Below are 14,913 nucleotides of genomic sequence, written 5' to 3' on the forward strand. Positions count from 1 at the left end.
ACTCGAGTACCTGGGCACAGGGTAAAAATTCCTGAACAGAAGACAAATGGCTTATGCTCTAAGATCAAGAAAGGAAAAATGGGATCTCATAAAATTGCAAAGCTTCTGTAAGGCAAAGGACACTGTCATAAGACAAAACAGCAACCAACAGATTGGGAAAAGATCATTACCAATCCCACATCTGATAGAGGATTAATATCCAATATACACAAAGAACTCAAAAAATTAGACTCCAGACAACCAAATAACCCTATTAAAAAATGGGGTACAGAGCTAAACAAAGAATTCTCAACTGAGGAAATTCAGGTGGCTGAGAAACACCTAAAGAAATGTTCAACAACCTTAGTCATCAGGGAAATGCAAATAAAAGAACCCTGAGATTTCATCTCACAGCCATTAGAATGGCTAAGATCAAAAGCTCAGGTGATAGCAGATGCTGGTGGGATGTGGAGAAAAAGGTACACTGCTCCATTGTTGGTAGGATTGCAAGCTGGTATAACTCTGGAAACAGATCTGTTGGTTTCTCTCCTCATTTTAAAAGTTTCTTTTTTCTTTTCATTAATTGTTCAATCTTTTCTTACAGCCCAGATTTTATACCCCTCCCAGTCCACCCTCCAACTGTTCCTCATCCTATTCCTCCTCCCCAAGCCTCCAAGAAGATGTCCCCATGCACACCCCAAACCAGACCTCCCCACATCCTCAGGCTCCAAGTCTCTGGAGGGTTACTTGCATCTTCTCTGACTGAGTCCAGACCCAGCAGTCGTCTATGGTGTATCAGGTGGTTTATGCTACCTGGTTGGTGGCTCAGTGTATCAGAGATCCTAGAGGCACAGGTTAGTTCAGACTGCTGGTCTTCTTATAGAGTCACCCTCCTCCTCAACTTCTTCCAGCTTTTTCCTAATTTAACCACAGAGGTCCACAGTTTTTGTCCATTGATTTGGTGGAAACATCTTTTAGCTGCTTATTTGGCCTCTTGGAAGTCAGTCATGACAGGCCTGTTTGTAAGCACGCTATAGCATCAATAATAGTTTCAGATCATGGTGCCTCCCACTGAGATGGATCTCAACTTGGGCATGTCACATAACCTCATTTTGCTCAGGCTCTTCTCCATTTTTGTTTCTGCAGTTCTTTCAGACAGGAATAATTTTGGGTCAGCATTTTTGACTGTAGGATGGCAGCTCTATAGTGTTTCTCTTTCATGATGATGAAGACTTGGGAAATTAGAAAAAGCATCACAATATTAAATGTATTCATAAAATTTCTACACAGTATGTATTGTTTCATGGTGATCAGGAGTATAGAAATGTGTGAAGGCTTTATCATATTAAATACACTCACAGGATTTCTCTACATTATGGTTTCTTTTGTGTCTTGAATATGACTGACAAATGAAGGGATTTTCTCACCTGTATGTCTTCTTTTATGTATTTGATGATCACAGTGTACAAGGGCTTTATCCTATAGATGACATTCATAGGGTTTCTATTGAGTGTATCTTCTTTTATTTACTTGGAGATTAAGGAGACTTGTAAAAGGTTTACCACATTGCTTATATTCATAGAATTTCTCTCCAGTGTGAATTCTTTGATATACTAGGAGAAGACTCTTTTGTGCAAAGGCTTTACGACATTAGTTATATTCAGAGGATTTCTCTCCACCACCTGTTCTTTTCTGTATTTGAACTTGATTAGGATGTAGAAGGGCTTCAGAACATTGGTGATAGTCATAGGGATTATCTTCTGTATATGGTCCTTTGTATTTGTGTATATGTATTTGGAGGACACTGCTTTGTGAAAAAGGTTTAAAACCACATTGCTCACATTCAAAAATTCCTCTCCTATATGTGTTCTTGTATTATTTTGTTGACCACTGCTTTGTGAAAAACCTTTACCACGTTGGTTACAGTCAAAGCCTTTCTCTCAGCTATGTGATTTTTTATGTATATAATGACTACTGATTAGTGAAAAAGTTTTACCACATTGGTTACATTCACAGGGTTTATCTTCTGTATGTGTTTATGTCTTTGGAGATTATTCCTTCCTGCAAAGGCTTTACCACATTGGTTACATTCACAGGGTTTGTCCCTTGTATGTGTACTTTTATGACATTGGAGGGCACTGCTTTATGCAAAGGTTTTACTTCATTGGTTACATTCATAGGGCTTCTCTCCTGTATGTGTTTATGTCTTTGTAGGTCACTCCTTCCTCCAGAGTCTTTACCACATTGGTTACATTCATAGGGTTTCTCTCCTGTATGTGTTTATGTTTTTGGAGATGACTGCTTTGGAGAAAGGCTTTACCACATTGGTTACATTCATAGGGCTTCTCTCCTGTATGTGTTCGCTTATGTATTTGGAGACAACTGCTTTGTACAAAGGATTTACCACATTGGATACATTCATAGGGTTTCTCGCCTGTATGTGTTCTTTTATGATATTCAAAACCACTGCTTTGTGCAAAGGTTTTACCACATTGGATACATTCATAGGGTTTCTCTCCTGTATGTGTTCGCTTATGTATTTGGAGATGACTGCTTTGTACAAAGGATTTACCACATTGGATACATTCATAGGGTTTCTCTCCTGTATGTGTTCGCTTATGTATTTGGAGATGACTGCTTCGTACAAAGGCTTTGCCACATTGGTTACATTCATAGGGTTTCTCTCCCCTATGTGTTCTTTCATGCCTTTGAGTATGACTCTGATATGCAAAAGCTTTACCACATTGTATAAATGTAGAGGCTTCCTCTCTGGTAACACTTCTTTCATGCCTGTAAATAGAATTGCTACATGTGAAAGCCTTCTCACATTGATTATACTGATGAATATTTTTATCTGTATGAATTCAAATACAATTTGGTTTAATTGTCACAAGCAATCTGATCCTAACATAATATCACTTTGTTTATATTCAAAGTTGTTCTCCTTCATTGAGGGTTGTTTTTACATTTTTTAAGATGCATAGAATGAGAAGAGGATTGATTACCTGACTCCAATTTGTAGTATATTTTTGTATAAGAGACTATTCACATATTCTAAAAGAACAGGAAAAACTCAGAGCTTTTGCAAAATGATTACATTCATAAATCTTGATATCATGTGTGTAGCACTACATTAGGAACATGAAAAAATGCAAACAGAAAAAAACTTCTACTTCCCTAATTCTCAGAAAGATCTTCAACCGTTTGAGATGGTAAATGTCCCCAATAATGGTAGGAAACTAATTTATAAACTTATAGCACATTTAGCATGTTTACTCACAGTGGGTGTACTGCACAGCTGCTAACTGTTTTGGAAAAAAGAAAGGTATGTTGCTTCTTTCAGTATCCCTATGTTTACATGGCTTGTATCCTTAGTGACCTATGACATCCCTATTAAAAGTAGAATAAGAAGTGAAAGGGTTCCACATTACATTCACACAGTCTGACTTTATTTCCTCAAAAAAATGGGGTATAGGGATTAAGTTTTCTTCACAAAACGATTCTTGAATCTCATGAACTGTCCATCTCACTAAATTTAGCAATTTTATTACCAGTATACCATTATGCACAAGGTTACTATAGATTATTTGCTTATGATAAGTTTTTAGACATACACATGTCACCTAATCAGTACGTTTCCGTTTTACTAAGTGGTATGAGACTGAACAGACAGGCAGTTCTACAGCATGGCTTTACTGGGCTTGATTCAAATAGTGACACATCTGTTAAGCCCTTGTTTCCGTGTTTTTGAACTTAAAGGAACAGCTTGCAAACACAAACCGGATACTTGCCGACATACATGGATTTCTGAGATTTAATAATCATCCATAAGTTAAAGCAGTGCATGTTCTACACTATTGCTTTTCTGTACAACTTGTAGCACATATTAAACTTTAATCATAGGCATTTTCTTATCCACATGAAAATTACCTTCCATGTCTTCTAGAACTTTGAAAATGTTCACCAATAGTATGGTCTCCCCAAACGTAGCCTAAAATATGGTACCAGAGAAAGTAGGTTACATTATTGGAAAACAGGCAACATTTAAGTTACTAACTTCAGTGAACTTTAGAACCATCTCTGATTTATTCACCTCATTCTTCCTCATTCTCAACTGAAGTTACAAAAATAAATAACAATAACTAAACAGATGTGCCTACATTTTACAAAGTGAAAAAAAATTACTGTATTACCTATAGCTGTGAGATTCCTATAGGTCTCCAGCATCACATCTTTGTAGAGCCCCTTCTGAGAAGGATCCAGCAAAGCCCACTCTTCTGGAGTGAAGTTCACATGCACGTCATCATAGGTCACTACATCCTAAATTTCCAGTATATATGTACATAAGAAAGAATGGTTCCAACAACAGTGTAAATGTGTACTTCAAAATGAATAGTTGCTGACTGGCCTGCCCATCCACATAGGACTTCTTATGGAATAATCAGACAGTCTTTCACAATTAAAGAAAAATAAAAATTTAAGTAAATGTAGAAGCAAACAAATGATCTCTTGGAACCTGATGCCTCTGTATTAAGACGTTGGGTATAGAATGATGCAGCATCCTCCCAGACCTTCCTTGCATTTTGTTCCCTAAGACCCAGTACATAAGACCCATTCTTATAAGTACATAAGAAACTGCCCTTAAGACTGCAGTTTCCTCTCACATGTCCATGCCTCTTGTAGATACATAAGACCATTTCCATCTTCCCTTCTCTTTTTGCCCCATCTCTGTGTCTGAGCTCTGAACTATGGGTAGAAACCCCCTACTCAACCATAGGACAGTCCTCCAGAAGACTAAGCAGGCTGTCTAAAGACCCTTCTCACTATCTGTTACCCAAGAACTAATTCTCACAGTTGCCTAAAGCTCTGCACCACAGTATCAGGGAAACCTTCCTCTGACCATTTCCATGTGACCAGTTTTCAAGTTCTCTTCAAAATAAAGAAGGAAAGTACACCAGGAAAAATGCGAACTTCACCAATGTTACCTGTGCTTGTACACAAATAAAATAAAAACAGATTTCATGACTCCTACAAAAATAACTTAAGACACCCCCTAAAAAAGTTATATTTCTGTCCCTAAGGTTACTACTGATCAATCTTCCAAACAGAGAGGCCTGATGGTACAGAGTTCTGTCAGTAAATCTAGGTGATCAGAAAGGTGGTCCATGGCTCTGCAGCTCTTCATGAGCCCCAGTGATTTCAGGCAAAACTAGCTCCAGTGAAGTCTAACACAACACAACACTGAATAATAATTTAATATCTCCTTCCTACCACATGGATATGTTACAAGATATGGAATCTGTCCTATCCACCTACCCAGCACTATACATACCCGAGAAACTTCTACATCTCAGAAGCTCCTTTTGTATCCAAGAACTGAATTTCTGTGTATTATGCCATGGTTATTGGAGGTAATAGAAAAGTTAATGAATTCTAATTAATGTTTCTGAAAGATGATTGCTAGCACTAATTTCCAAACTCTTTATAAAATTAGTCACTCTATTCCTACTAATTTCCAAACTCTTTATAAAATTAGTCACACAAAACTGGATAAAGAAGGTTAAAAAATTCTATGAATCTAACCTTCATTTTCAAAATGTTTTCCTACTGCACACCAAAAGCAATGCTTGTGTGTACACGCTGGATAGTGACCTTTAAGTTCCACACCTTGCCACTCAGAGCTTTACAGACCCTCCCTGGGAATCCACAGTCAGAAATGGTCCAAGGATAACGGCCTCTTCTATGATCACCACATGGAGCAAGAGAACCACACTCTGACCCACAGTCCCTCTTAGTACCAGCTGATCTGACTCTGATACCTCAGCAGACTTGCTCCTTCTGTCCTGGCAATGGAGATGGCCACAATCACCTGGGCATGACTTGTGGTCTTCCTCACAGCTTGTAACACATGCATCTGACGTGAATCCTGTAAAGAACCTGCAAGCTACCTTCCATTAGTGGTCCTGATTGACAGGCCTGCCAGAGTCCCTCATTAGCTTGGAAAACTCAGCTGGGCCTCAGGACAATAAGCAACAGGTCCTCTACTTGGGATTCACAGAACAAATGAGTCAGACAGCTGAAGTCATCCAAGCTCTGCTGTTTCATCCTACATGCAGACAGAACCCTAGTTTGGGAAATTTGCATTTAATAGGATGTTCCAGTCTCCCAGAACACTTATTTTCCTCTTTAAAGGAACTGGGTCCTTTATTTGCATATTCAGTTATACATGCAATGTCCATCTCTGCTTCATACTGGGGAAATCCTACAGCCAAATTGTAGTCAAATTCATAGTTTAACAACAGCTAAAAAGAAAATGTGGCTATAAATTTTAAAACTAGGAGCAGTAATGGGAGAGAAAAGGGAAAAAAAAGAAATAAAAATGATAGGATTTCACTGCTCCTAGGCATGATGCAGTAGAAAATTTATTATACACAGAAGAGAGAACATAGCCAGACCCAGTTATATCTGGGATGGTTTAGAGTAGACATGACCTTGAACCTTGTGCAGAGAGGAAGAAGAAGAGACACAAGAGCCAAACCAAGAGATCAGAATGATTAATAATAGATGAAAAAACCAGTCCATAAATGGTTGGATTACAACGAATGGCAGCTAGTACTTTGGCAGCTATAATCTTGGGCTAGAGGGTGAGGTGTGCCATCAGTATTCTGTAACAGGCAGGAACCGTAGTCTAATAAGTGAACCAGACATCCAGGTTTCCTTTGGTTTGTTAAATAGACCACTCAGCTGCTTGTCCCAGAGTTTAAGACTTAACACCAGGGAGAAAGGAGAAGGAAGCAAGAGTGATTATACTCTCAAAGATTATTTTTAAAAGTTAAAACACACTGTGGTCCAATATTTTTGAGGAACTAAATCTATGAACTAGAGAGCACCAAGTAGCACTCACATCTTTTTCTCTTACAGTGTGTCTGTTCACACAGGAATTATAACATTCCTGCTAGGTACAGCCACAGCAGTTTGTCTAGATCTTCATTTGCTCGAACTAGTGAAAATACAGAAATTTGGTTTCTAGATATAACTACAGGTCTTCATTTAAATTAGTCATTGCCCTAATCTGGGAAATATCCCAAAATGGCCAGTGTGGAATTTAACTCACTGTCTAAAATTGCTTATTTGACTGCCCATGGCGAATGACAACTACTGCAAAAGCAAACAGCCTCACCTTCCTTCTTCCTCCTCCTTGTCTGTGCTGCAATTATTCCAGCTTCATCTGTGGTCACTGAACTCAGTTCTTATACAGGTCCCTCTTTATTTGTAATCCCCTCACCCCTAATCCAGGGAGGTTGGACAACACTCATTCCCTGGTGTGTTTGTCTCACTGATCAATCAGAACCCAGATTGAAAGGAGTTGTAGGACTGTTTTCCAAGCACTGGGCAGCAGAAGCAGGTTCATTTGTTCAAAGGAAGTCTTAACTACATAGTGTAAGGAAAGCCTGAGATGTTGCTCTAAACAGACAGACATGAAATCTCTGTAGAAACAGGAATGAAGCCAGGCAGTGGTGGTGCATGCCTTTAATCCCAGCACTTGGGAGGCAGAGGCAGGCAGATTTCTGAGTTGCAGGCTAGCCTGGTCTACAGAGTGAGTTCCAGGACAGCCAAGGCTCCACAGAGAAACCCTGCCTCAAAAGATAAAAAAAAAAAAAAAAAAAAAAAAAAGAAAGGAAAGAAAAAAGAATGAAATTCTTAATTTCTGGGAAACACTGAAGAACAGAAACAAGAGATCAGAGCACCTACCTATACATAAAATAAAATTTAAAAATAATACCAAAAACTGTTTAAAAAGTAATTATAATTGAAAAATTATATTGTTGTACTGATTCGAAAAAGATCAGGCCATTCCTGGTAGAAGGAATGGCATTAATAAGATAGTGTTTGACGTTTCGCCTATGTGCTGTGTTAACGACTGAGATCTATAATGTGACACACCAAACTCCAGCTACTGGAATGTCTTTTACATTTCTAAGCTCACTTAAATATGCCAACAAGAATTGCACATATCTATATGATACAGGTCCTAAAATGGGAATTTATTAACCACTGGCTCAAGCTAAAATTCTCAAATTAAAAACCCACCAATCTAGTTTTATTTAATCACATGTATTAATTAATACATGCTGTGAAATTACAAAATTATTCAACCTGACCTGCCTGAATCAGGTCCTTTTCCAGAATGGTGACACCTGCAACAGACTCCCTTAAACTTTGGTGTGTGATCAAGCTACTTCCTGCCATGTTCCACCTTCCAGTGAACAGAGGAAACCATTCCTCATGTTCTTATCTGAAGGTGGAAGAAATGGGCAGTTCATTATGTGACTCAAGTGAGCAATTATAACATGCTAGTGCTCCATTCCTTTAAGTCAAGAATTTAGGAAGATTTATCAAGAGGAAAGCAAGGTCATTGCTTTGGGGAGCAACAGACCAGGATCAAAGCTACCTGTGTCAACATAGATTGTACTAGAAACAAGTCTATAAATGGAAGAAGATGCAGCTGTCACAGAATCAATAAATCATCCCAAAAGAAATGACTCCACATACAATTAAAACATTAATTGGAAAATCTATTAATGACAGCATGGATTCAGCTCTGGCTAATGCTCAAAGTGGAGACAGCCAAAAACAGATTTTGGATTTCACATATGATGTCATCCATAAGGTTTTTTTTTTTTTCACTTTAGGCCTCAGGTCATTTTGAACAACTTAAATATGGACTAGAGATTGCAAGTCCTACTTAAGACAGCTATGAGATTTACATAGCAATGATCCCCAGAATTATTTATTAAATACATCAGAACCATGGAATAGCAAGTCATTTTTCAGTGTTGGGTTCCTGAGTTGGTGGTCCCAGAAGATGAGAAAGATAGCAAAAGTAGAAGGTAGGATGTACAACAGCTCTGGTGGGGAGATAGACAAGCTCTGTCTTTTGGCAAGTAAGCTTCTTAAGAGTAGCATCTTGTGTACTACGTATAGGGGATAAGTGGATGGAAATGGAGACTTCTATGAAGTCAGCAGAAACTATTATACATTGGAACAAAATCAGGAGAATTCTAATAAAATAATGCCACACAAGGGAACACCAAGTATCCAAAAACATTACTGACCAAGCCCACAGTTGATTTGGGACTGATGACCATATTGCCATCTAGTGGAAATAGTTGAAATCTCAGGTTCTGAAGCTTCTCCTCCCCAACAGCCCTGGCAAACAATTACCACCTCTTTTAATCCTAACCCTGGTTTAAGAGGAAGAGCACTGTTTTCTATTCAGTACACCACCATCTTAAGTAAAGCTTCTAATGCTTAAGGCTCCAGGACTTTAAATTATCTGGAAATTAGGAATAAGAAATGCAATCATCGTACATTAGGATCAAGCCTTATTTGAGTGGACCAGTCCTCAACACAACAGTAGTTTTCTTTTCAAAGAGCTGTCATCATGTGCAGCCCTGCTCTTGTGGCAAAACTATGCTTTTTCCAAGAAGAAAACTGGATCTTTATCACAAACCAGGCCTTAATTTGGGTTGTGAACCTAGCATGCCTTATTGAGCAGCTTGTTAAGGGCCTGTTCTTTGATATCAGGATGAGCCTAATGGCTGACTGTAAACCAGATTTATCCCCTTTGCCATGGTTTGGAGACAAATGTCTGAGAATCCTGGTAAACAATCATGTAAAGTACTATCCTAATCTTTAATATGACTGTTTAGCACGCTACATACCTGTCAGGTGTTTTATACACAGTCTTACCTCAGCTAAATTCTACTTAGTGTCACTTAACATTCCCTAAAAATTGGAAATCCCTTACATCATTAATTCTACTCTTGTACACCACAGCTTAATACTGGGGTGCTACCAAACACATGTAATGTCATTTACAGCCTCCACAAAATACACTCCAAATGGATCTTCCACCTACATGTTAAATGCTAAGAGTAGATTTTACAGAAGATAAAAGAGGAACCAGGGCTGTCAGTTTTGTCATCTTCACAAGTATAGTTCTACACAAAAGTCCCTCCTGCAAATGTTTTGTGCAAATGCAGCCCCATAATAAGGTTATTCACCGGCCACAGCCAGGTCCAAGGAGATACTAGGTCCACAACGACCTCACACGTGGCCACATCTGGCTGCCTACTTCTTACCATCTGGCCACCGGGAAGACCCACTACACATGCATTTTTTGCTTGTTTGTCCCCTCTGTGGGAGATGACCTTGCACTTACCATGTCTGGAGTTCTGAGCTTGCCGAGCTCCCTTCATAACACCAAGCAGAGGCTCACAGGGAAACACAGAAGTCCCCGAGTTAGAGAAAGGAAGTTCAGGCTCGGTACCAGGAAGAACCACCTCCTTTTCTGACTGGCAGCTCCGTGTGGAGATTCCGATTGGCTAGAGAGTCTTTAGTGACTTTGTCTCCACCCTTAGGGTTAGAGTGTACTGAATGAACACAGCCTAGTGGTTCCAACCTAGGCCAATCCTTTTCCAGATCTAGACATTTGCACTACTCTCTGCTCCAATAGCCTACCTGTGTATCCTCCAGCCAACCCCGGGGAGGAGCTAAGATTCCAGATCCCTGCTGGTCAACTGCCTGCCACTTCCCATTATGGGCAGCATCTCTGTGTTCACTGCTTTGCAAATTTAGAGCTCGCCTGAACTCCAACCACAGCACTCAGGAAGTACTTCTCCTTCTACCTCCTAGACTCAAGCTAGATAGCTTGGATAGCCCATAAATCAGCTTACATCGGGGTTTCCAATGTGTCCCACAAGTGGACTGGTGCCCAGAATATTAACAATTAAAGAGAGATTTTAGAAAACAAGGTTTTGTTCTGTGGCTTCAGGCTGGGTTCAGGTAAACTGTATGTACCATTGATGATTATGAGACAAGGTTCAGAACAGAGCAGGAAACACATGACAGACACGGTGGCCTCCCTGGCTGTCCTGGCCTTTGTGGCTATCATGCATGAACAGGAAACAAAAAAGTGGAGGTAAGACAACCATACAAATAAAATAACAGCTAAATTTATCTTTTTATGAAAGAGAGGGGTAGGGGTACGGAGGGGGAGGGGGAGAGGGAGAGGGAGAGGGAGAGGGAGAGGGAGAGGGAGAGGGAGGAGAGGGAGGAGAGGGAGGAGAGGGAGGAGAGGGAGGAGAGGGAGAGGGAGAGGGAGGAAGCAGGAAAAAGAAACAATGAATAACGTAGATAAAGAGAGCACTGGAGAACTGGGACAATACAATAACTTTTGAAGTCACTTCAGATGTTTAGAATCAATGCCTTACATTTTCAAAATGATTACTGCCCAGCATGATAACACGTGCTAGCAATCCCAGAAGTTTGGAAGCATATTCATATCCATTAAAATTGGGCCACACTGGTCTACATAGTCACTTTCATAATATAACCCACCTCAAAGACACTTGGTTTTTTTTTTAAAGGTAGATATGGCTGCACCGTCAAGAACTATGGAGTAATGACCCAAAGGATGTAAAGTAAAACTTTATTTTCTTTCCAGGCCAATCTTGCCGTCTCCTGTGGATTAGGAGAGAGAATCAGCCCTGAGTAAAAACAGAGAAACTTTTTGTCGTCAATCTCAAGGTAAAAATATATTGTAATTATTGAAAACTGAAATTGCTTTGCAGTTAATTATACAATTCTAAAAACATATTGTAAAATGTGGAAACAATTTACACTGTGTAAATCTCAACAATATGGAAGAAAAACAAGTTAAAATGACAAGTTTTCCTTTAACTTGTTATAAGATTAGAGAAAAGACAATAATTAACAATATAGAAATTAATCAAATTTTATCTTTAGGATTAATTTGGAAGAGGATGAAAAAAATAGTCCCTAATTGACCCTTAAAAATATAATTTTGAGCTGGGCGGTGGTGGCTCAAAAAATTATATATATATATATGTAAATTATATATATAAATTAAATAAAATATTTATTAAATAAAATATTTATTAAATAAAATAAAATATTTATTAAATAAAATATTATATATAAATATATAATTTATATATATAATTTTGATTGTTTATCTTTTCTTGTTGTTGTTTTGAGACAGGGTCTCATTTAGAATGCCAGTTGAACTTGATTGACTAAATAAAGTATAATTTACAATACTTATTGAATCCTGTGCTTTAGGGCCTCCATTCCTATCACTAGAGTCTTCAATACAAGATGGATCTGACACATTATTTGGTATTGGTTGGGTTATAAGTAAAGAAGAATGTTCTTAAAGGGGTTGCTTTTTCAGGGAAGTTTATAGTTGTCAATCTTGGGACCACTCCTAATTTCAAAGGCATGGGACAGATCATAACTACTCTAGAGATAGTTTGAAAAATATGCCTCCCTGGTTTCTATAGTTGGAAGGGATGGTTTTCTGTGTTCTGATCTTCCACAGAACAGTTCTATTACCTTTTTATTGTTATCACAAAACTCATCATGGACAATGCAAATTATAATAACAGGCATTAATTTGGGTTTAAAATTCCAAAGCATTAGTGTCAATACTGGCAGCATAAACACATGGCATCTGGTGGAGCTGAGAACTCAGATTTTGAACCTCAGACAAGAGGTAGCTAGCAAACTGGGCATGGTGAAAAGATGTTATATCCTGAAAATGCACCCATGTGACACAACTTTACAAAAAGGCCACACCTGTGCTCCTTCCCAAACAGTTCCACAAAGTAAGAAACAAGTATTCGAACTTATGATGCTAGGGAAGTCTTTCTCATTTAACTATCACATGTTTCTTCAAAACTGAAAACTACTTTTTATCTGACCACACTGTTCCATATCCTTAAGAGAGACTTCTATGTTTCCTGCACACAATGTCACAAAAGAAACAATACCTAGGAAAAAAAGAATCAGATTATAGGAAAGAATGAACAGATCAAATAAGACTAAAATTTAACAGGGGGAAACAAGAACACTTATAGCTCCTTGTTCAGCATCTTGAGATTATGATGAAATGGCCTTAACCACAAGGTCTTAGGTTCCCCCATTTCTCCAGCTCTGTCACCTGAAGCACACACAGCTTCTTTTCAGCAAACTCCATTACCTGCTTGCAGTTTTCCTCAAAACTGGTCCTTATACCTCTAACATCTTTTGAACAGTATTCTCTTTTATTTAATTGAAAGTGGATTAGTGGTCCTGCAGGGATCATTCTCTTCTTAAGAGCACTGAACAAACACCTTACTTTTCCTAACTCTCACGTAGCTGATTACCATGGTCTGTATCTAGACTTCCATAAGAACCATAAATCACACTAGTTGGGCAGAAGCTAGTACCTGTCATTGCTTTGGATGCTTACATACATGAAACATTTTCTATAAGTCCTGATATAAATTTAAAAATTAGTGATATAAAATTATACCTCTGTTGACAAGATCCAAGCCTGACATAAGGAGTCTTCTGAGAGGAGGGGTGTCTGGGATCATTGAAAATAAAGGATTGACAGTTAAATCATCAGTACAAGGTAACAACCTATGCTCTGCTGGAAACAGCTTTCTATCCTGCTTTCATTCTGTTCTGTACTTGTGAAGAATGAGAAAATATAAGAGATCATTTAATTAAAAATTATAAAGGCCATTCTTTAAAGGACACAAGAAAATTTCTCTCTGAAACGAGCCAAGAATGTAGGCTGGCCAGTTCCAGGAACAGGCTGACTGAAAAAGAAGGATATAAGTCATCTGGGTGGTTCCAGGAAATAGTTAACCATAAAGTGAATGGTAGGGCAAGACCATATTCTTAAAGAAACTGGATGTACAAGCCACATGACCCTGACTAATATGGGTTGGGTCTCTCTGGGACTTTCCACTATTTTTATATTATGTTTCCTTAATTACCCCCTCACCCCCCTGGTTTGTGGTTTTCTCCTATATAAGCCCTCCTCACCCAGCCATTCTTTGTCAGTTCCTTTGCCCCTGAATGGGTTATGAATTGACCATCAGCTGGCTGATTAAAGCCTCCACATGCTCGCATCCAGTTTTGGTGACATCCCGAGACTTGAGTGAGGGTCTTCCCTGAGTGGGGGTCTTTCACATGTTTTGTCTGACCTGCCTTCTCTGGAGATCCTTGAGACTCTTCTACAAGTGATTCTCTCTTGATATTCTAAAAAGTTCTCTGGATAGGTCATCTCCTGGAGTTCATATGCCCAGTCTTTTATTTTACACTTCAATCCAGTCATTTACTCCAATTTTCCTTTTGATTATCTTAAGAATGGACATCCTTGGACCACAGGCCCTTAATTCTTAGAAGACAGCAAGTACACATTTTCTTTAAACACTAATAAAAGAATTTAGAGACCTGCAGGCTTCAGATAACCACAGAGGCTAAACTAGCTGGGTGGAACCCAGTCATAAGCTTACCACTTTAAAACATTGAGGGTTAACCTAGCCCTGTCCAAGGTTGATCCTCAACTCAGGAAGCTGTTTGACTTTGTGAGCATAAATAACAATTAGAACAACAAAAACTTAGGTGGGTTGAATGAATCTCTTGTCATCAAAACTCCTGAAGTCTCCTCATCTTCTATCTCCTTAGTATCTGTCTGAAAAGTTGGCTCACATCACACCTGCTTTCTTTCCTTTAGTTTTGTGAAGCCCCTCATAATTCAAATTGCATCACTACTTTTTGAGGAATTATATATATGGAACCCAAGTTTTTAGAGTTTTTTTCCACAGCCTTAAGGGCTGTCATGTAGGTCCAAGCATTTACATTTTGGTGAGACATTAGCCACACCTTTGGTTCCTGGACTTGTGCTGCCTCAGACCAGCAGGAAGTCATTAAGGATAGCAGGGAGGATATTCCTAAAAATATATGTACATTTTAATACAAACAAGCCTTATGTTTAAATCACCTATTGACACTCCTGGAGGGCCACATCCACTAGCCCTGTATCCAGGGCAGGAACCATGTTGTCTGGTCTCC

At 38.8% G+C, this 14,913-nt stretch overlaps 1 protein-coding gene across 3 annotated transcripts; it reads right to left on the minus strand.

The window, feature by feature from the left end:
• Nucleotides 1-259: 259 nt before the first annotated feature.
• LOC117704210 (uncharacterized) lies at nt 260-11,011 on the minus strand. Of its 3 annotated transcripts, XM_034496257.2 has the most exons (4): nt 10,205-11,011; nt 4,173-4,299; nt 3,910-3,970; nt 260-2,769 (listed from the first exon to the last, which is right to left on the minus strand). In XM_034496257.2, exons 1-4 carry the CDS (start codon nt 10,205-10,207, stop codon nt 2,154-2,156), a joined length of 807 nt encoding a protein of 268 aa, XP_034352148.2. In that variant the 5' UTR covers nt 10,208-11,011; the 3' UTR covers nt 260-2,153. The 3 variants fall into 3 exon arrangements, 1 of the variants encoding a protein (XP_034352148.2); XR_013109072.1 differs by lacking the exon at nt 10,205-11,011 and having other exon boundaries at nt 260-1,211; nt 4,173-10,198; XR_013109071.1 differs by lacking the exon at nt 10,205-11,011 and having other exon boundaries at nt 260-1,211; nt 3,910-10,198.
• Nucleotides 11,012-14,913: the final 3,902 nt, after the last annotated feature.

The sequence above is a fragment of the Arvicanthis niloticus genome, chromosome 2 (genome assembly GCF_011762505.2).
Source record: "Arvicanthis niloticus isolate mArvNil1 chromosome 2, mArvNil1.pat.X, whole genome shotgun sequence".
NCBI lineage: Eukaryota > Metazoa > Chordata > Mammalia > Rodentia > Muridae > Arvicanthis > Arvicanthis niloticus.